Source organism: Thalassophryne amazonica, chromosome 17, assembly GCF_902500255.1.
Source record: "Thalassophryne amazonica chromosome 17, fThaAma1.1, whole genome shotgun sequence".
Lineage (NCBI taxonomy): Eukaryota > Metazoa > Chordata > Actinopteri > Batrachoidiformes > Batrachoididae > Thalassophryne > Thalassophryne amazonica.
Window position 1 is genome coordinate 4,481,821 of NC_047119.1, and position 23,770 is coordinate 4,505,590.

General features: G+C 39.5%; 1 protein-coding gene across 1 annotated transcript in view; it reads left to right on the forward strand.

The window, feature by feature from the left end:
- Positions 1–15,859: 15,859 nt before the first annotated feature.
- Positions 15,860–23,770, forward strand: part of LOC117530116 (3-hydroxy-3-methylglutaryl-coenzyme A reductase-like) — a 28,256-nt gene continuing 20,345 nt past the window's right edge. Inside the window, exons 1-4 of the mRNA XM_034193066.1 lie at positions 15,860–16,027; positions 21,045–21,248; positions 21,352–21,466; positions 21,607–21,694. Of these exons, the coding sequence (XP_034048957.1) occupies positions 21,087–21,248; positions 21,352–21,466; positions 21,607–21,694 (365 nt within the window). The 5' untranslated portion in view covers positions 15,860–16,027; positions 21,045–21,086. The remainder of the gene's footprint in view (positions 16,028–21,044; positions 21,249–21,351; positions 21,467–21,606; positions 21,695–23,770) is intronic.

Here is a 23,770-nt window from a genome sequence, read left to right on the forward strand (position 1 = left end):
GTGTTTTTCCTGTCGCGGCGCACACAGATTCACCGAGTCGTCACGGAAACTAGTCGGTGAATTTGCGCGCACGTCTTTCATTACAAAATGTCCTTAAACAGTGGAATGTCCTCATAAAGTCCTCATGCCGGCCTTTTCTGAATCTTCTCTGTTCTCTCACGACATCCTGGGTGAATTAAGCCTTAAATTAGGATGCTTTCAGCTCGAAACAGGCCGACGACGGCGCCTGGAAGCGCTGCAGGACGTCCCGCTCCGTGGGAAGTCCTTACACCGACAGAAACACCCCATAATCTCTCATCAGCCGTTAGACATTTCACCAAAAACCAGCTTAATTTCTCGAATAGTGTCCACTCGGATATTCCCCACAGGTCCAGAAAAAATGTTGATAAAGCAACGCGCGCCGTCCGCAGCGGCTATTCAGAAAAAGAGATTCCGACGGGCGGGGTGGACCACTCCTCACTCAAGGCCTGCTCACAGGCGAATGACGTCACCGACGCATGAAAAAACTCACGCATGCGCACGAGGGTTCAAGCTTGTCTGACGTAAAAACATATGAATCAAATCCATTTATTTTTTGAAAAAATAAAAAGGACCGCTTTTTTCATCACAGACCTCGTATATACAAGGTATGTTAGAAAAGTATCTGACCTTTTTATTTTTTGCAAAAACCATATGGATTTGAATCACATGTGATTGCATCAGCCAAGCTTGAACCTTCGTGCGCATGCGTGCGTTTTTTCACGCCTGTCGGTTGCGTCATTCGCCTGTGAGCAGGCTTTGTGTGAGCAGTGGTCCACCCCTCTCATCGGATTTTTATTGCGAATAAATGTCTGAACGATTTAGAGCTTTGCTGCATCAATTTTTTCCAGAAACTGCGAGAGACCTCCAGGTGGACACCATTCGGAAAATTCAGATGGTTTTCAGGGACGATTTTATGGGGATTACACAGATTAAGGAGTGCTCCAGCCGGTTTAAAGACCGCCCACAGCTGCTGAGAGCATGCCGTGCTCCGAGCGCTGATCAACAGGCTGAATCAACCAGATCATTTCCAACGTGAAGGCTTTGCTGATCCCGGACGTCGTCTGACTTACACAAAAATGGCAGGAGACGTGGACATCAGTACTTTTTCGGCACATTCCACTGTTACAGGAGGTTTTTTTCATGGAAAGAGAAGCGGAGGGATGCACCATGGAGCCGTTCATGGCGCGGCACAAAACCACCTCCGTGTTGGTCTCACAGGACGGCTTTCAGACGGCTGTCGGTGGCTTTTCAGTCGTGTGACTATGCGAGAAATTGTGGATGAGCCTGGACATGCCAGAACATGTCCTGTGAGGCTTCATCATGGCGTTGCTTTGCGCCATGCGGCACCGCTGTGACGCGCGGAATTCCTTCGCACGTCTGTCTCAATGTGCCGAAAAAGTGCTGATGTCCACGTCTTCCGCAATTCCTGTGCTAGTCAGACAACGTCCCAGATAAAACACAGCGTCCAGTGTGGAAATGAACGGCACATTCCACTGTTACAGGAGTTTTTGTCATGGAAAGAGGAGCGGAGGAATTCCGCGCGTCGCGGTGGTGCCGCATGGCGCAAAGCAACACCATGATGAAGCCTCACAGGACATGTTGGGGCATCTCCAGGCTCATAAACAATTTCTGCACCAGGAGTCACAGCATGAATATTGTTAGACACACTTTGAGGCTTTGAACAATTCTGCTTATATTAACCAAGATTCAGAACTAAATTGAAGGAACGTTGCATTTCTATCAAGGGAGTCAGTTTATGGAATAATCTGAACAAGGAAATTAAAGAAGCTAAATCAAGCAATATATTTAAAAGGCAGTTAAAATTAATATGATTCAGAAATACGACCTGATGTTGTAATAATGAAACCACATGTATATTTTTATTGTTTATTTTTCTTTTCCTTTTGTAGATATTCTGATTGTAATGTTAATAATGTGATTATTATTTAATTTGGAAGTTAATCTTCTGTAAAAAGGGGTAGATAATATAAGTTTGCTTCTTTCTACCCCCTTTCATTCAGGTGTATTGTTACGTTTGTTATGTTTTCTTTTGGAATGATTTTTGGTTGTGTGGTTGGAACGGAGTGAAATAAAATGAATGAAATGAAATGAAAGGCTAACAGAGCGGCTACGTCCGCGGCTGGCGGCGGAGGCATCGGTGGAGGCATCGGTGGAGGCGTTTCATCCAGGCCGAGGCATCGGTGGCAGCGATACATCTAGGCCCGAGGCGTCGGCTACATCCGAGGCTAACAGCGGCTACGTCCGCGGCTAGCAGCGGCTACATCCGGGGCTGGCGGCGGAGGCATCGGTGGAGGCGGTTCATCCAGGCCCGAGGCTTCGGTGGCGGCAGTTCATCCAGGCCCGAGGCATCGGCTACATCCGGGGCTGGCGGCGGCAACCGAGGCTGGCGGCGGTAACATCTGAGGCCGGCTACGGCTACATTCCTGGCTGATGGCGGCTACATCCGTGGCTAGCAGCGGCTACGACCGAGGCTGGGGGCGCCTGTGAACGAAGTTAGCTACGGGGAGGGTTGGTGTGCGGTGACCGGACCTGTGGTGGTGGAGGTTACGGGTGAAAATTGTTTTTTGCAATTAACAGTGGCCATACTAAGCAGAAAATATAAAAATGAAGTATTAAGACAGGCAAAGAATTTGAAAGGAACAAGTGTCTATATAAATGAGCATTTAACAAAAAAAAAATGCAGATATTGCTAGGGAAGCAAGACTATTAAAAAAACAGAAGCATATTGTTGCTACATGGGTCTGGAATTGTAGAGTGTGGATTAGAGTAAAAGAAGGAACAAACGGTATACAAATCAAAAACATGGAGGACCTTACAAAATACAGACCTGAATAGACAATCAAATATAACATCTGTTGGTAATTGGACCAACAAAAAAAAAATCTGATCAAACATGGAAACAGATGATAAAATATATGACATAGACACTAATATTGATGAAAGTATATTTGACTTAAAAACGATTGGTTGCGAGTATTATACGGTAGAACAGCTAAATAGTGAAAAAATTGCAGAAGATACCCTGTCACTCTTACATATAAACAGTCGAAGCTTGTATTGTAAAATGTCACAAATAAAAGATTATTTAAATCAGTTTAAAAATAGATTTAGTATTGTTGCAATCACTGAATCTTGGCTTAATGATGATCTCATGGCTGATGTTCAAATAGAAGGATATGAGCTGTATTTTGTGAACAGAAGAGATAAAAGGGGCAGTGGTGTTGCTCTGTACATAAAGGCAGATCTGATGTGTACAATTGTAGAAGAAATGACAACTGTGGATGACATCATAGAAATTGTAACAGTGGAACTTGTACATGAAACATCTAAAAATATTTTAATCAGTTGTGTATACAGAGCACCAGACACTTGTGTTGTGAAATTTACAGATAGAATAATAGTTATTCCATCAAATTAAAAACAAAACGCTTTTTATATGTGGAGACTTTAACATTAACATAGAGAGCTCCAGTTGCCAAAGAATAAGTGATTTTGTGAATTCAATGTATAGTTTGGGGTTATTCCACTTGATAACAAAACCAACCAGAATCACATCGCAAAGTGCAACGGTAATCGACAATATATTTACAAATAGAACAGATGAAATTATCAGGAATGGGATCTTGATGACAGATGTTAGTGATCATTTACCAGTCTTTTCAATATTTAAATATAAAAATAGGTACAAGAAAAAAACTGTTATAAACTTTAAAAGAGACAAGTCAGTAAAAGCCTTAGAGGCATTAAAATATGATCTTAAAAATCAAAATTGGGAAGAAGTTTATGTCAGTGATGTTAATGTAGCATATAACTCATTTATGAAAATATTAATGAAATCATATAATAAAAACTGTAAATTAATAGAAATTAGTAAGAAAAGAGTAAATAAACCATGGCTGACAAAGGGAATAAAAAATGCTTGTGCAAAGAAAAACTATTTATACAGGTGCTTTTTAAAAATGCAAACAAAGGAAACAGAACACAGATACAAAAAATATAAAAATAAACTATTAACAATAATTAGGAAACAAAAAAAAGATTATTATAGTGAACAATTAAATAAGAGTAAAGATAATATGAGGGCAACATGGGGAATTATAAAAAGTGTGATTGAAAGTGATGGAATGAAAGCAACTTTTCCAAATTACTTTGTCAAAGAAAATAAAGAGATATATGACATAAAAGAAGTGGCAAATGGGTTTAATGATTATTTTTCAAATGTAGGATCAAGTCTGGTGGGAAATAAACCAATAGTAGAAGATACATTACATACACTTGTAAATACGGTCAATAGTATTTTCCTGGACAGTGTGGAAAAAGATGAAATAAGAAATATTGTAAAAAACTGTGTAAGCAAAAGATCAACTGACCATGAATATTTAGACATGATGACTGTAAAAAGTATAATAGAAACTGTTATTGAACCATTTACTTATATTTGCAATCTGTCTCTGTCAACAGGGATTTTTCCAGATGAAATGAAAATTGCCAAGGTAGTCCCATTATATAAAAATGGAGACAAACATAAATTCTCTAATTACAGGCCAGTATCATTGCTTCCACAGTTTTCTAAAATTATGGAAAAAGTTTTTGTGACAAGGTTGGATAAATTCACTGAGAAACATCATATTTTAAATAATGCTCAGTATGGATTCAGAACAAAACATTCGACAGCTATGGCAATTATGGAATTAATAGAGAAAATATCAACAACAATAGAAAATAAGGATTATTTTGTAAGTATTTTTATTGACTTGAAAAAATCTTTTGATGTTATTGACCACTCAAGATTGCTTCACAAGTTACAACAATATGGAATAAGAGGTATTGCACATCAGTGGGTAAAAAGCTACTTAGAAAACAGAAAACAGTTTGTTCAGATAAATAATATCAAATCAGAATTGTGTAATATTGCTTATGGAGTACCACAAGGATCAGTACTTGGACCCAAACTGTTTATTTTGTATATCAATGATTTTGTGAATGTATCTAATGTGCTTGGTAGCATTTTATTTGCTAATGATACAACGCTGTTTTACTCTGGATCAGATATACAGGAAGTAGCACAAGTGATAAAAACAGAATTGGAAAAGGTTAAGCATTGGTTTGATATAAACAGACTGTCACTAAATATTAATAAGACAAATTTCATATTGTTTAATGACAGAGCAAAAAAAAAACAAAAACGTGTCATTACAAATAGATGGAATGGATATACAAAGGGTAAAAGAAATGAAATTTTTAGGAGTCATAATTGATGAAGATCTTACATGGAAGTCACACATAAATTACATAAAAGGAAAAATAGCGAAAGCCATTGCTGTTTTGCATAAAGTAAAATATTCATTAAATAGTTATGGTTTATTAACATTGTACAATTCATTGATTTTCCCATATTTAACTTATTGTGTAGAAATCTGGGGATCAACATATACAACTTATATACAACCTTTGTTTATTCTGCAGAAAAGGGCTTTAAGGGTGATTAGCAACAGTGGTTTTAGAGATCCATCTAATCCATTGTTCATTAAGTACAGGGTACTTAAATTTCGTGATTTGGTCGATTTGAAAATATTACAAACAATGTACCAAGCTAATAAAAATGCTTTACTAACAAACATTCAAAATATGTTTGAGAAAAGAGTAAGTAGTTATAAACTGAAAGGAATAGAAGTCTTTAGAAAACCAAGATACAGAACCAGAGTAAAAGAACGGAGTATTGCAGTAAATGGTGTAAAATTATGGAACAATCTCAGCAAAGAAATTAAAGAATTAAGGTCGCTTAAATTATTTAAAAAACGTATTAAACTAGATGTATTAAGTAAGTATGAAACTATAAAATAAGTTAGTGGGCTGTAAGGAAGTAAAAAAAAAATGTAACTTGTTAATAATGTATAAAATGTTTTAAGTTTAAAAATGTAACCTGTCAGAGATGTAATCTATTTAATAATGGTCATAATTATGAAATAAGTCAGTGGTATGTGACAAGTTTAAAGAAATACAATCTGTTAAATAATGTTGAAAAATGACGCTGGATATTGAAAGATTGTATTGTAAAAAGGGGCAGAAAATATAAGACTTGTTCTTCTCTCTGCTCCTTTTCATTCTGGTAATGGAGATGCTTTATTTCTGCTTTTCTGTTTTTTTTTCTTTTAAATGAATGAAATAAATAAATAAATGAAATGAAATGAAAATTATCAGGGAAATTTCCCAACAGTTAATAATACAATTTATAACACCACATTACTGTTTCTTTTTCAAACACATAAACACAGCAAAACCTTAAAATTAGAATAAATTAAAATACACTCCTCTATGGCCCTTCTAAACATGTACTGGTCATTCTGAGCATATTGAATACATTGGAAAGTCTGTAGCTGCTTCAGTTTAGAAAATACAGCGGTATTTGAAGTAACATTCAAAATGAGAGAGGGCGTGCTCATTTTTGGGCTATTCGTCCTGGATAGAGACCATGGCACATATCCCAAGTTGTTCATTGAGGTCATATTAGTCTAGAACACTTGAGTTATCCTCTCCTAAATGATGTGAGTATACAGTTGTATGCAAAAGTTTGTGCCCCCCTGATGATTTCCATGATTTTCCTTTATAAATCATTGGTTGTTTGGATCAGCAATTTCAGTTAAATATATCATATAGCAGACAAACACACTGATATTTGAGAAGTGAAATGAAGTTTATAGGATTTACAGAAAGTGTGCAATAACTATTTAAACAAAATAAGGCAGGTGCAAAAATCTGGGCACCCCAACAGAAAAAAAATACATCAATATTTAGTAGATCCTCCTTTTGCAGAAATAACAGCCTCTAAACGCTTCCTATAGCGTCCAATGAGAGTCTGGATTCTGGTTGAAGGTATTTTGGACCATTCTTCTTTACAAAACATCTCAGGTTTGTTGGTTTCCAAGCATGGACAGCCCGCTTAAAATCACACCACAGATTTTCAATAAAATTCAGGTCTGGGGACTGAGATGACCATTCCAGAACATTGTACTTGTTACTCTGCATGAATGCCTTTGTAGATTTTGAGCAGTGTTTAAGGTCGTTGTCTTGTTGAAAGATCTAGCCCCGGCGCAACTTCAGCTTTGTCACTAATTCATAAACATTGTTCTCAAGAATCTGCTGATATTGACTGGAATCCGTGTGAGCCTCAAATTTAACAAGATTCCCAGTACCTGCACTGGCCACACAGCCCCACAGCATGATGGAACCACCTCCAAATTTTACTGTAGTTAGCAAGTGTTTTTCTAGGAATGCTGTGTTCTTTTTCAGCCATGCATACCACCCCTTGTTATGTCCAAATAACTCAATTTTAGTTTCATCAGTCCACAGCACCTTATTCCAAAATGAAGCTGGCTTGTCCAAATGTGCTTTAGCATACCTCAAGCGACTCTGTGTGTGGCATGTACGCAGAAAAGGCTTCCTCTACATTACAGTATCATACAGCATCTCTTTGTGCAAAGTACGCTGTATAGTTGAACGATGCACAGAGACATTATCTGCAGCAAGCTCATGTTGTAGGTCTTTGGAGCAGGTCTGTGGGTTGGCTATGACTATTCTCACCATCCTTCACTTCAGCTTATCTGAGAATTTTCTTGGCCTGCCACTTCGGGTCTTAACTAGTCCTGTGCCTGTGGTCTTCCATTTCCTCACTATGTTCATCACAGTGGAAACTGACAGCTGAAATCTCTGAGATAGCTTTTTGTATCCTTCCCCTAAACCATGATGTTGAACAATCTTTGTTTTCAGGTCATTTGAGAGTTGTTTAGAGGCTCCCATGTTGCCAAGAGGGGAAACATTTGCAAACGGCCACCTTAAATACCCTTTCTCATGATTGGATTCACCTGTGTAAGGAGGTCAAGGGTCAATGAGCTTACCAAACCAATTTTGTGTTCCAGTAATTACTGCAAAATGTATTCAAATCACTAAAATGACAAGGGTGCCCAAATTTATGCACCTGCCTAATTTTGTTTAAATAATTGTTGCACACTTTCTGTAAATGCTAAAAACTTCATTTCACTTCTCAAATATCAGTGTGTTGACACTGTATGCCTAAGTGACGTGATAGACTATTTGCACATTACACCTTACTTTGTGTTTGCTCACTGTGTAAAAAGCAAATTGCATTTAGGCACTTTTGCTATGCGCTTTAGTCCGTATGCTATAGATTGCTAGTGAATGGAAACAGGCATGTCTTCTGAAGGTTTAACATTTATAGATAAAGCGAGGTGGATAGGGTGAAAGAACAGCTCTTGTCCCACCCTCATGATGCTCTTTATGGAGGCCCTATTACAGTTTTTATTGATTGCTTTGACCTGTTTGAAGAAACTGGGAACCTCTCAGCCTTCATCAACACCATCTCAGCAGAGCAAAAGACACCTCTTGCAAATGTGTTAACCCATTCTCATTGGATTGACAAAACAGTTAACACAGATGTCATTCAAGCAGTCAAAACGCCACTGTTTTAGCTACAGTATCCTAACAGAAACCATATGTTCCCAGCGATTAGAAAATATCTGATCTGTATGCAATCACTGAAGCACCTGTTTGGCACTTCTTCACACAAATCTTCAATTTGCAATCAGTCTGTAGGAGGCCTTAAAAGGTGCCATGTCTGTGTTGTTCTTTGCAAGCATGGATCAAGGAGGTCTAAGGCAGATGAGAGTGAGAGTAAGAGGTAGTGGAGTCCAAGGAGTCCGTGTGGAAGGTGGAGGTATCGTTGGAAGGGCTCAAGTTACTGATGAAATTTGGGCAACTATAATTTATCATGTTATAAATCATGGCCTTTCACTTAGGAGAGGTTGGACAAAGAGTCCAACCCGTTGTAAACAGAAACACTGTTGCATCAGTTGTCAGAGTTTTTCGACAGGAGAACAGGTAATGTTGTTATAGGCCTACAATATACGAGGTCTGTTAGAAAAGTATCGACCTTTTCGTTTTTTCAAAAACTATATGGATTTGATTAATATGTTTTTACGTCAGCCAAGCTTGAACTTTTGTGCGCATGCGTGAGTTTTTCCACGCCTGTCGGTTGCGTCATTCGCCTGTGAGCAGGCTTTGAGTGAGCACTGGTCCACCCCTCTCATCGTTGTTTCATTGTGAGGAATGAATGGCGGAATGATTTGGGCTTTTTTTCCATCAGAATTTTTCAGAAACTGTTAGAGACTGGCAGCTGGAAACCATTCGAAAAATTTATCTGGCTTTCGGTGAAAATTTTACGGGTTTCACAGAGAATAAGGAGTGTTACTACAGCTTTAAGGACAGCCCACAATGGCGCACGGCGCGCCGCGCTCCGAGCCGCCATCGAGAGGCAGAAACCACCACATCATTTCTAAACGGATCGCTGTGTGGAGCCAGGACCGTCGTGTGCAATTTCTCTGGTTATCACAAGAGCTGGACATCAGCCATTTTCTGGCAGATTTCACTTTTAACAAGAGATTTTGTCATGGAAAGCCGCGCGGAGGCTTCGCGCGTCACGACCGATTCGCTGATGAAGCGAGACAAAGGAACACCTCTGTTTCGGAGTGTTAGAGGACAAGTTGGGACATGCCCAGCTCTCCACAATTTCTCTTATACTCACTTGACTGGTAAGCACTGAAAGCCGAGATAGGCATGTCCCAACTTGTCCTCTGGCACTCCGAAACGGAGGTGTTCCTTTGTCTCACTTCATCAGCGAATTGGTCGTGACGCGCGAAAAAAATTCTAATGGAAAAAAAGCCCAAATCATTCCGCCATTTCCTCGCAATGAAACAACGATGAGAGGGGTGGACCAGTGCTCAATCAAAGCCTGCCCACAGGCGAATGACGCAACCGACAGGCGTGGAAAAACTCACGCATGCGCACCAAGGTTCAAGCTTGGCTGACGTAAAAACATATGAATCAAATCCATATAGTTTTTGAAAAAAATAAAAAGGTACGATACTTTTCTAACAGACCTTGTATACAGAAATACAGTAATATACAGTACTTCATGTAATTTCTTCCACATTCCCATTTCATGTATTTTTATAGAATCGAAAGGCTACCAGTCACTGGTGGTAGAAGAAGAATTTTTAATGCTGAGCAGGAGACAGCCGTTCTCAACATGGTTGTGGCAAATAATGCCATTAAGCTGTGAGAAATCAGTGCTGTAGTAACTGCAGATCAGGGAGTATTTAGAAATAGAAATACTGTGAGCGAGACCACCATAGACGCATCCTCAGGAGGAACCATATGGGAATGAAACAGCTCTACAGAGTTCCTTTTCACTGATGCTGTGAAGGAGGCTCGGAGAACCGACCAGCGTTTGAAGGACCCAGTATGAAATAAGCAGAGCACGGTACAAAGGCTAACTGAATTTAATACATAACAGTGATAATATAATAACAAAAAGGTGCGGCCTGGCGTGGTGCGCTCCCAGCAGCGCTAACGGTCCGGAGCCAGAAGCTGTTTCGGACCCAAGGACCCCGCCGACACCCCCCAGGTGGCCGCAACAACCGAGTCTGTGAAAGAAGGAACCATTATGTGAGTCCACACTCTACACACAGAACACTTAAAGGTGTACAAACAGCAAACACTTCCTGGCTTGATTACTGATCAGCTTCCCAACCTGCAGGCATGGAACATCCAGTTCACAAAACTCCACTGCAGTGGAAGCTGATACATGACTAACAAACAGCTCAATACAATAAGGTGTGAGGGACACCACATTTACTGACTGTATGACTGTTAGTCACAAAATCTAACGTACCTCAGGAAGTGTGCTGACGAGCGTGAGACCTCACCCCCTCCTCTTTCACAGACTGTGCATCAAACCTGGATGTTCTCAGCATCCGCTGCTGATGAGATGGCTCCCGAGACGACGATCTCACCCGTCTGGTCACAAGGTCGAGTCTCTGGCAAATACACACTGTGCACTCCAGTCTTAAATGCCAACATGTTCCAATCCATCCAGATGCACCACAGCTGTGAGTCCTGACGAGTCGCAGGTGATCAGGGTGAGGTCCTGACAGCCTCAGCAACACAGCCACTCAGTCCCAAACGCACGCCACCTGTGAGGAAAACCAAAAGACAGAAACAAACCGGCAGCCAGGCCCCCCAACCATATTACAATGTGGAGGTAAGGAAACATTACTATACTGTTACTGTCTGCCTTGTCGTATCCTGCAGTTCCTGTAGAGGCAACTAGAGTCACTTTTATGTAATTATAATTTTGACTTTTTTTCTTTAGAGAATAATGGAGCTTGAAGCCGAGGGGACACATCATGTCTTCATTTATGTAGATGAGGCCGGCTTCAATCTGTGTAAAGTCAGGAGACGAGGAAGGAACCTCATTGGGCATAGGGCCACTATTGCAGGTCAACATAACTATGTGTGCTGCCATCTCCAGTGATGGCGTCCTGTGCCATATCCCCACCATTGGCCCTTACAACACCGAGCGCCTCATAGCATTCCTAAATGCTCTTCATGACATGCTGATCCCACCTCAGGAGAGAAGGCTGTTGAGGCCTGGCTTGCCACTATTTGTCATCATATGGAACAATGTGGCATTCCACCACTCTCGGATTGTAAATGAGTGGTTTGCAGTCCACCCTCGGATGATGGTTCAATTCCTTCCACCATATTCCCCTTTTTTGAATCCGATAGAGGAATTCTTTAGTGCTTGGAGTTGGAAGGTTTATGATCATCACCCCTATGATTGGATGCCCTTGCTCAATGCAATGACTGCTGCAGCCCAAGATATTGATGCAGAGGCATGCCAAGGCTGGATCAGGCATGCCAGAAGGTTTTTCCCTCGCTGCATTGCCAGAGAGAACATTGAATGTGATGTGGATGAGGCCATGTGGCCCATTCATCAAGACAGAAGAGACTGTACTCTTACTGTACTCTATACTCCTATAGTATAGGCCTACTAAAGATTTTTGTTCTTTACTGTAAAAAATTGATTTTTTTATTTTCCTAATTTCTTATAGGCCTACAGTAATGGATTGTACGTATTTTGATTTACATACTTTCTGTAGGAATATTTCAGTTGTCAGCCACAAAAAAGCCTGAAAAAAAGAATGTAATTGAATCAATAAAATTTGCATCAAAGCAAATCTGATTCTGGATCCATTTTTTGCAAGAAGGCAGCAAACAGCACTGGCATGTAACAGTTATGGGCTACAATATCAACCAATGGTGCACTGATTCACACTGAGTGCTGTATTTTGTATTTTGTTGTTCATTGTGTTATGATTGATTGTATTTGCTCATGCACTTGTGGGCAAGTTCTGCTGATTGAAGGCAAAATTTGCTTTTGTTCCTTATTTTAAATGTTTTGGCACAATTACAGCCTTTTGCAAACAAAATGTGTCATTTTGACCATTGGGGGCACTGTTTAGGCCTCTGTGTTAACTGTTTTGAAAATGTGGATTTTGGGTTGACTGTTGCATTAAAGCAATCAATAAAAACTGTAATAACTCAGTGACAGATCAGGGTGTGTTGCACTGGGCAGCTTACAGGTGAGAATGTCAACAGGGTGTGTCTGGGAAAGAGAACGCTGCTCTTATTTCAACTGACCTACTTAAAGTTTTAAATAAACAAGGTTAGGCCATCAGTTCAAGTGTTTCATTTAAACGTATGCATGGTGCTCAGTCTGCTAAATGAAAGGAAAGTTCAATATTGCTGAACTTCAATTGCACTTGGATGCAAAGCTTACCAATTCTGTAATACAAAAATAAAATATATAGATTTCTTTGGTGTGTACCTTTTCACATTTTGAGAAAAAAAAATGATTCTAGTCATCTTCATCTTCTTGTGTTTGCTTACAGATGGTCTCATCTGTGTCCATCTCACCATGTCCTCTGCATCTTTCTGTCACACCAATCACCTGCATGTCCTCTCTCACCAAAAAACATAAACTTCGTCTTTCAGCTGCCTCTGTCTCCATCCTCAGCATCATTCTCCCTCTACCGCAGCACACCATCATCCCTCCAATATGCTCATTCATAATCCAGTCCATTCTCATCAGTCCCAAGGAAAATTGCAATATCTCCAGCTCCGACTCCTGTCTTTTTGTTTGCACCACCATGTCCAAGCCATAAGACATAACTGGTCTCACTACCAGCTTTTCCTTTTCTTTTGCAGATGTAACCTGCTTTTGTCCTGCCCTAGACTCGAACTCATGAACTTTGGCAAATTGTGTAGCATCTACCACAACAATAATAATGCTTACTTTTTTTTTTTACAGTGCTTTAAATAAAAAAAAAAAAAGTTGAAAATGTGCTCCACATAACATCAACTCTCAACTCAACTCAACCTTTATTTGTAAAGCACATTTAAAATGATTGCGGTCAACTAAAGTGCTATACAAAAAGAAAAATGGGGACTAAGTTATGCCCAATTGTAAGTAAATATATAAGTTAGTAATAACAATAAAATTGCAGCAGGCAATAAAATGAATAAAAACAGAATAATAAAAAAGGCATAAAAGTAAAGATGCAACTGGTCATTTTGGAAACACAGAGTAAAAAAAGTAGGTTTTTAAATGACAAACAGTCCTACATCCTTAAGAAGAGTTAAAATTGAAATCTCATCTGCAAATAAAAATACAGACCAGCAAATATAATTGGTATAAGATAAAACCGTAAAACTATTGATGAAATAAATAAGTTTTAAACTTAGCCCATAATCCCTTGCTCACATTAGCTACAGGTGAAGAGCTGTCATTCATTTTAAATCAGAGTGGGTGTGTTCCAGTGGTTGCTACGCTGCCAGCTAAATGCTGCCAGAATAGATGAAAAGACAAGTCTGTTTTATGCAAATGCTGAGTGAAGCGACGCGCTGACTGCTAATCCAAGTGAAGGTAGTGTTCTGTCAACGTGATGTACTACGTTGGTTGTTCGCTTAAACAAAATATTCCAAGATGGATGGCGTGATGTCATTGTTGTGTGATTGTCATGGCAACAAGATGCCATTTCCCAGTTGGTGAATCTGTGCCTTTCACACATGCTTTCACATGGTCAAGGATTTTGCAAATTTCAACAAAAATGGAGAGTTTTCACATGTAAAATGAGATACCAGTACCAGAATAATTTTGGTGATGAGTTCGCAAACGGACTTGTTACTGTTGTTTTTTCGTAGTAAGAGAGTTTCTAAGGCAACTGGGCTTCAAACATGTGCAGACAGCCTGAAACTAGAGGTGGGCGATACCAGGAATTTTGGTATTGATCCGATACCAAGTAAATACAGGCCCAGTATTGCCGATATGGATACTGATACAGATACTTTTTCATATTTAAGCTTCATATATCCAAAGGATCCAAAAGACCTAGAATTTTGCCAAACATTGTACGTGACAACAAAATACTTTATTATAACAATCAACATTTTTGTTTAAAAAATATCACTCAACACAACTTAAATGGTAAATGGACTGCATTTATATAGCGCTTTTCCATCTGTATCAGATGCTCAAAGTGCTTTACAATAATGCCTCACATTCACCCCGATGTCAGGGTGCTGCCATACAAGGCACTCACGACACACCAGGAGCAATAGGGGATTAAAGACCTTGCCCAAGGGCCCTTAGTGATTTTCCAGTCAGGTTGGTATTTGAACCGAGGATGTTGTGGTCTCAAGCCCAACACCTTAACCACTAGACCATCACCTCCCCTAAAACAAATTCTCCTGGGGTAGAGGGCTGACTCGAGGAGCGCGCTGAGTGGGCGGGCCAGGCTGAGCCTACCTGCATGGCTGTTGGCTGGCACCGCTGAGCCACGTGACGGCGCAAGAACAAAAGACCGGGGGGGTGGTGCTCCGTGTTGTGTGACACACTGCTCTTACACACAGAGAGTAGACTTTGATGAATCTGCTTACGACCAGGCAAAGTGGGAGATATTAATGGTCCAGTCCACGCCAGAAAACCGTCGTGGGCCGTCCCTGTGTAATTCTTCAATTGACCCCTATCTGGCTGCCTATTGAAAATTCAAGTGGCCAGTCTGCTTTTTCAAAGGACGAATGTCTAAGGAGTATTTGTGCCGAATTTGGTGCTTGCATCACCATTTGAAGGATTGTTGAGTTATCTGATGCACAAGAGACCGACTGAGTATTCATGGCATTTTCCCCCAAGTTAGAAGTTGGACTTTCCAACCTCCCGAGGGTGCTGAACTCAGCAAAAGATGCATTCATCTTACTGTATGTTCTAAACCTTCAGCCCACTGAAAATCTAACGCTGAATAACGGAAATGTTTCCATCTTGTAACTGCTATTTTAAGTAACTTAATATGTTTTTAAAGTAGATATTCTACCTGACTTATAATCACACACATTGTTTGAAAAGTGTGATTTGGAAAAACAAAGTTTTAAAGTTTTTTCACTCAGGTGCATCAACTTATGTCTGCAGGTTGCAACTGTGTGTTGCATTGAATAAAATTGCGAGTTACTGTCTGACATAAATACTTTAAAGTTCTGATGCAATTACAAGATATCTCTCTCTCTCTCTCTCTCACACACACACACACACACACACACTTCATACTCAATTTATTTTCTTTACTGTTTTTTTTTTGGGGGGGGGGGGGGCTGTGGTGAGGGGGGTTAAGTATGGTGGTCACTCCCCTGATCGACTCCTTGGGGGCGTCCTAAAAATGTTTACGACAGCGGTCAAGAACAAAAAAATCTTTCATGATTTAAAAAAAATTTAACTTTGTACTTTGATGATTGATTGTTTAACGTAACAGAAATAAATCTCACATTTGATTTTTAACGTAAAATTTTTTTGAGAGACTTGAAGTCACATCCGTTTACTTTATGATGACGTCACTTCCTGGTCGCCATATTGTCGATGTTATTTGTCGTGTTACATCAGATTAGCTCAGCGGTTTTATTTAGTCGCTCTTTATCATAATGGAACGTCCTGTCCGATTACGGTGATATCGACGTTTGGAGACGTGAAATCTGAGTTCCTGTGAAAAGTGTCACGGTGCTGACAGACGAAATGACCTTGGTAATTATCGCTGGGTGGCTAATGCTACCGCTGTTTGACTAGCAAATGATTAGCAAGGGGCTAATGGCAGTTACGTTTCATCTTATGCCCTCAGAAGTTAAAACTGTCACTGTGTGTCATCACTAGTAGCTCCTACTAGCCTGAACCTTTTATTTACTCGCTAATGTGAACTAGCATATAGCTTTCTCAAATGCTAAGCAGAGTCGATCCTGGTTAGTATTTGGATCGGCCGTTTTAAGGGCCATACTAAAATACGAAATTGAGCGAAATGGGGTAAAATGTAACGAAATGGAGCAGAGTGAACCAGACTGACTCCAGATAATTACTTTTAATTAATTGTTTAGCTTTTGTTTTTGTGAGACGCGCTCAGTACATGTAGTAGCGGTGCGCCATCTGGCGTTCAAGAGATGAAACTTCAGTCAATGGGTCAGTCTGCTCCATTTCGTTACATTTTACCCCCCATTTAGTTATCAGTCCCCATTACATCTTATTTTCGCTAAAAAAGTAATAAAAGTACATAATTGAATCGTATTTGGAGTCAGTCTGCTTCATTTCGCTACGTTTTCCCCCTGCTTCGTTATTATCAGTCCCCATTTCGCTTCATTTCCCTTTAAAATAATTACATAAAACTAATTTAATCATATTTGAAGACAGTCTGAGTCAGTCTGCTCCATTCCGTAATGTTTTACCCCCGTTTCGTTATCAGTCCCCATTTCGCTCCATTTTGCTTAAAAATGATTAAATAAAAGTAATTAATCATATTTAGAGTCAGTCTGGGTCAGACTGCTCCATTTCGTTACTTTTTACTCCCATTTAGTGATTATTAGGCTCCATTTCGTATTTTAGTATAGCCGCCGTTTTAATAATACCAAAAGTTATTCGTAGGTAGCACAGCCTTGTTATTGTTAGGGTTAAGATTAGTGGTTGTGCTTAATATACTTTAGGAAACATGTATGTACTGATTGACAATAGATAATCCCTACATTTAGGAAAAACGGAGTTTAGACTCATTGCCTCAAAGAGAAGGTTCAGCAAAACTAATACTATTCAGGTGCAATGTGATGGCAATGTGCTTGCAAGTTGCTCGTATGTTAAATAGCTGGGCCTTTTTTTTGGACCAATCTCTGGATGGAGAGCTCATAGTGGACAATATAATCAGGAAGTCCAATGCAAAATTGAAGTTTCTGTATTGGCGGTCTAAGCACATTAGCCAAGAAACTAAAAGACTGTTGGATTCGGCAATTATTCAGTCACTATGACTATACATGCACTTCATGGTATTCTCGCCCAACTAAAAGGTGCAACAACAGATTACAGGTTTCCCAGAACAAAATTGTTTTCTTTTGGATGCACTGGCCAGAATGCATGTTGGTGCTGCTGAGTTCAATCAGGTCAAAATGTTGCCAGTCCACACGCGCGTTGCCCAGCTCAAGCTGAACCTTGTTTTTAAAATTCTTCATGGTATGGCCCCCAGTTATTTTTCAATCAGTTCAGCTTGGTTCAAAATTTACATTCCATCAATACTCGATCATGTGCATCTTCCCTGCAGATTCCTCACGTCAAGGCATTCGGCAAATCTTACATTTGTATACGCCTCCATTACTGCAGTTAATAACCTTCCAAGCAGTATAAAGATTCTGACCACTCTTGATAATTTTAAATCAGCTGTTAAATGTCATTTTTTTTTTTTATGGAATTAACTTACCAGTAGCAAAACACTTTTATGTATTTTTAACAGTCAGTTCCGTTTTTTTCTTTTTAGTTTAATTCTCCTTTAATTTTAGTCATTCTAATTGAGATTAGTCATTCTGTTGTTTAGTTTTCTATTTTTTTATCATTATTTGTCATAATTATTATTTTATTCTTAATTATATTTACTATTGGTGTTGTTATTATAGATAGTCATTACTTTTGGATTATTATTTCTCTATTATTATAGATAGTCATTACTTTTGGATTATTATTTCTCTATTATTCATTTGTTTTTTTTATTATTAGCATTGCAAACACTGTACCTGTAACCATGATTGTCTGTTGACTTGTAAGGACCACATTGGAAATAAGCATGTATGCTTTCTTGTGTTATCCTGGTTTATAATGTCATATTTACATTGAGATTCAACTCAATGATTTGGATCACAAAAGTAAGAGAACTATTTACAGAACACGTTTTTTATGAACTCAGAGCATGAATATTAAGTTTATGAATTAATATTTACAGAACAGCCTCAGAATTCAAATTCAATGTTTTAGATCACAATAGTAAAGGAACTATTTTACAGAACAAGTTCTTTTTATAAACTTGGAACATGAATATTCTTAAGTGTATAAATGAGTAACAGAACAGCCTCAGAATTGACGTTCAGTCTAGTAGGAAATTATGAACTAAGTATGCATGAACAAGAGTTGTCATATTCAACACAACTTTTTAAATTATTTTTTTTTATGATCAAACTGATTTTTTTTTTTCTTCAGTTATTTATTTTAAACAGTTTTGATTAAGGTGTCTGTGCATGTGTGTCTGTGTGCATGTGAGTGTGACTGAGGGAGAGAGAGAGAGGTTGTTCTAAGACTGTTTATTTTTTTAATGATCTGTGTGAACTTGGTGATTCATGCAAACATCCAATGATGGCAAACAGGGAAATAATGTCAGCCTTGTTCACTGTATTCTTCTCAAAAGCACCACGTTCAGTAGTAGCAAAGTTTTCCAACTGACTTTATATCACCAGCGAAACTAGGAGCAAACAAACGGTTAAAAAACAACAACAACAAAAAAAAACAGACTGGAGTGGAGGCAGTGACCGACACAACACGAGCCACGTTACGAAACAAGTTGACCAAGTAACTTTAAATATCGTACAAACCAAAATAGAGGCGAATTGAAGAAAACTTAAGGATTAATGAGAGAGTAACATGAGCTAGAATCAAGCCAAGCACAGAGACAGAGAGAGAGATCAGTTCCTGTCTGTGTGTGTGCCAGAGTGAGGTCTGGGTGCAGAGACGTGTATGTAGGGAGGGGTGGGCACTGTGAGTGACTGGCCAATCACAGAGCGTGAAGACAGTCAGTTAGCCAATCAGGATTTTCCTTCAGCACGAGCACAGATATTGAGTTTTACTCATATCATGCTCGTGCTCATCAAAAATGCTTTATCTATACTGGATACGCTCCTGAAACGAGTATCCGGCTCAACCCTATTATTAACCATCACATGACAAATTAAAACCTTTTAAATCATTCTGAAGTCAGTTTTAAGCAGAAATTATGCCATTTTATCCAGAAACAAGGCGACAGTCAGTGAGTACTAATGATGCTCCGAAATGACGCAGCAGCACGTTTGACTCACGTGCTGCTGTGGCGCTCTGCTTGCTTCCTCCCACTTTTATTAGGAAATAATGCTGAATTTATGTGGAAATGATTGTTACCACTGTCACCTGTGTTCTTGCTCTGGGGGTTGGTAAGGTTAGACCTTACTTGTGTGAAGCGCCTTGAGGCAACTTTGTTGTGATTTGGCGATATATATAAATGAAATGAATTAATTAAATTAGATATCTGTCGCTGAGAGAGATGGTGACTGGAGTGCAATTTTAAGCAGAAACAAGGCGATAATCAGTGAACCGCGGCTGATGCTCAGAAATGACGCTGCTGTGGTCCAAAATGATGCATGCGCAGTGAAGGCAGGGCAGACCAATTTAGGGGGGACCGTTCGGTCGGCGATACCGGAGCCGCTTTGGGACCTTGAACAAACGGGGGCTGCTGAAACAAACAAGAAGTTGTTAACCTGAAGTCCATCCATGCTGTTTGTGCCAGGAAGGATGATTAAAATGGTCACACTTTTTATAGATAGTACATATGTTAATAACATATTTCAGTATCCAAAAAATCACTGACTAAATCTTGGAAAAAATTGGAATGCATATAAGAAACTGAGCATGCTAAACTTAATTCTTTTGGCTGCTCCAGTTTTTCCTTGCGGTCAGTACAGCAGATCCTGTGTAGAGCTTCAGTAGACAGTCTTTACACTGGATGAACTTCTGGATGATACAGCTGCAGTTCAGTTTATTTCAATTTCAATTTATTTTTATTTCTATAGCACCATATGACAACAATGCTGCCTCAAGGTGTTTCACGTCAGTGAAACACCAGATGTACATCGAGCAGGTTGTCACCAGCTGTACTCCTCCAGATCACCTGTCCTACATGTTTCTCCAACTACCATAAGTGCTTAACCACACGAGAGCTAAGAAACTCCAGACTTGACTGATCAGCGGCGGTTGAAGCAGATACACAAGAAAACATGCAGGGTTGCACATTGGTCACATAGAGAATGGGGCTTTGAATCGGGGTGCTAAGAGCACTAACCACTGCATGATTGTGCTAAAATTTCTCAGAAAAGGTTTGAATGTCAAACAAATCACATATTAAAAATATTAAAGTTAGAGTGGCTACAGGATAGAATGACCAAAAGATGTGGAAACAGGTGTCACTGACTTAGAAAATGTTGGTGCTTTAAGTATTGCTACCATTAAATTTTCTGTCAGGGTGTCGCGGATTACAAAACCCACGGTTTTGATCTGATACAGTTTAAGCCACACATCAGGTGACTTTGAGCGCGACATTTGGCTCACTGGGCTCATGACTATACAGGGAAGAGCCGACAGACGGTTTGTCCTCAACTGCTTTAATTTGTGAGAGATTACCATGACAACAGTTGCATCACACATGCAAATTAGGTGAAGAAACATTTTTGTTGAAATTTTTGGGGTGGGGTTCTGTGAGGTATATTAATGATTCAGGATAATGGAACATTTTTATATCAGATTAAATTACAGCATTTGAAAATGTTTATTACAAGTGTAGAAGATTTATATGACATCAGAACCTTGTGTACATTACAGTGAGGAGACTCTTGGGCAGTCGTATTGCTATCTTGATAGCCCTGTTTTGTGGTTTGGGTCCATTACCATATTTGTTGTTGCCATTTTGAGCTGTTTTTGTTTTCATCTCTTTTTAATACAGATGAGGTGGTGACCTGAGGCAGCAAGAAGAAATCCAGAGATAATGCTGGCACATCTGTTCAGGCTGCATGGCCTGTTCGTGGCCTCTCATCCATGGGAGGTCATAGTTGGCACTATTACTATCACCGTCTGCCTCATGTCTATGAACACTTTGGCATCCGTTAACCACATGTGCAGGTGGAATGAATGTCCCAAACGTCAGGAGGTGAGTCTGCCTGAGTGAAGCAGGAGTCGCAAACAACAGCAGTTTCATTTCATGACAGTTTGACTGCAAGAGGTTGACTGTTAACCATTTCATTGTTTCCCAGAATCTCCAGCAGAGCAGTGACATTGTTATTCTAACAGTCACACGATGCATGGCCATCGTTTACATCTATTTTCAGTTCAAGAATCTTCGGCAACTAGGGTCTAAATATATATTAGGTTAGTATGCTGGGATGTTGTTACTTGTTCCACATTGCAATGTGGTGATATTTCTTCACACTGACGCCTATCGTTTATAGTTTTGCTCGAAATATCACTTGTTACAGTACTATTCTTTTTGTTTTTCTTTTGTTGTTCAGGTATTGCAGGTTTCTTCACAGTATTTTCCAGCTTTGTTTTCAGTACAGTGGTCATTCACTTCTTTGGGAAAGAGCTGACAGGCCTCAAGTAAGTGTTACTGCTACGCAGATATTTTAAGATCATTCTTAAGCATGTGTATTATGCATCTACAAGAGCAAGTGCAATATCACGTCATCTTGTCATATGGTTTTAAATTAGACATTCATGCAAAGCAGCTGCCAATATGAAAGACTTAATGTGCTGATGTATGTGCACAGAAATTGTATGTACTCATCTAAAACCATTTTACTTGAGTACATACAGTAATAAAATCATAAACACAGATTTCATCCTAAAATTGTCTTAAGACACTTTAAAACGTACAGGTTTATTTAAAGGTATAAAGTAATAAGTAGGGATGGGTATTGATAACATTTTATCGATTCCGCTTATCGGTCCGATTCCTTATCGATACATCCTGTGAATTTTCTGTGTACTAAAAGTAGGCTTTACAGGTTTTCTATGTCAACAACATTTTATTGAGTCTTAAAGTAAATAAATATGAAACTGGTCACTGGATCATTGATCTCTGGACATAAATAAACTCTACATTGTGGATCCTTGATCTCTGGGCATAGATAGAAAAAATCTGTACTGTTTGTCAAAAGCATTTCCTTTCAGACATTAATGGCATGGATGTCACTTCATACGCCTGAGCTCAGCTGGCTGCTGGAGTCTGCAGGTTTGCAGCCATACAGTCTCGGGCTGCTGCACATCAGCACAGGACATCTCATATTGGGAGGAAAAAAGCATTTTTGTCAATTGCAGTTTATTGTTTCTATTACAACGTTTGGAAAGAGGTGTCATTTGATTTATTCGGCGATTCACTTTGAAGTTATAAATTCTGTGCGGACTCGAATCAGCAGAGAGCAGAACAGCGTTTGGAGCAACGGAACAGAGGACAATTCTCGTTTCTTTCTTGCAACAAGACAGGAGTTCCAGTTAGTCACTTTATTCTGCACAAAAGTGACTTACGATTGACATATTTTAATGGCTTTGAGAGGGATTAAGAAGCGGAGTTGCAGCTTCTGAAGAGGAGCGACGCAATGAACCAACGAAGCAGCAGATCAGAGCACTGCTTCATTGGTTCAAAGCAAAGCCGCGCTGCAGAAACGGTTGATTACAGACCCGCTGCGGGGTCTGTAATGTAGAGAAATGATCGTTTTCTCGACAAAAACAACGGTCACTCTGACCGATAAGGGAATCATTACGCAAAAAGGCTATTTATCTCGGTGGATCGAATCATTTCTTAACGATACCTGAAAAGAACCGGTTCCCAATACACAGCCCTAGTAATAAGACAGTGTGGTGGTTTTGCTGTGTCTTAAAAGGGATAAGGTCTTGGGTTTGAATCAAATCTGATCTCTTCTGTGTGGAGTTTGCATGTTTGTGTGTGTTCCTTCCATGTGCTCCTGCCTCCAAAGACGTGTAGTTTAGGTGAATTGTTGACTTGAAATAGACCTTTGTTACATTGTTTGGCACATGCGCACTGAGGACTCCGCAAATCACTCATGTAGAACGCCGTGGGGCGTAGCGCCTTTTAATGCGGGCATGCATCCTCCCTCTAAATACACAGACATGACCGAAGCTGTGGATAACACTGTGACAGCTGCCTGTAACTTGCCCAGAGGAAGGTGACAAAGTCCCTTAAACATGTCCCAGATGTGACAATCAGAATAATAAGACAATACTTAATACATAACATTGGCGCCGTCAGCTGTAATCCTGTACGCACGGTGCACACATTTTTGTCACAGCTTTATTCATAAAAATCATTCAGTATTACAACAGTAAAAAGAGCTTTTTAGTACATTTGCTGTCTTGATTCAAATGTCTGTGTTTGGGAGGAAAGCCAGAAAAATAATGGACTTTTCCATCAGGAAGCCCTGTCAGGGAGATTGCAGAATGCTATAAAAACGCATCGTTCCGTTCCATTCATTCATTCATCAAAAACATTAAAGTCTACTGCTCCAGTCATCATGAAAAGAAACACCAACTCCGTATTTAGAAACAGTGAAACGCACACTGAAAGCAGCTGAATTTCTGGCCAAAACTGCAGTTTACTTTCGTTTTGAGGCAGATTGCCAGGTCTGCTCTTTATAAACTAGCCTGTTAGGAGCCAAG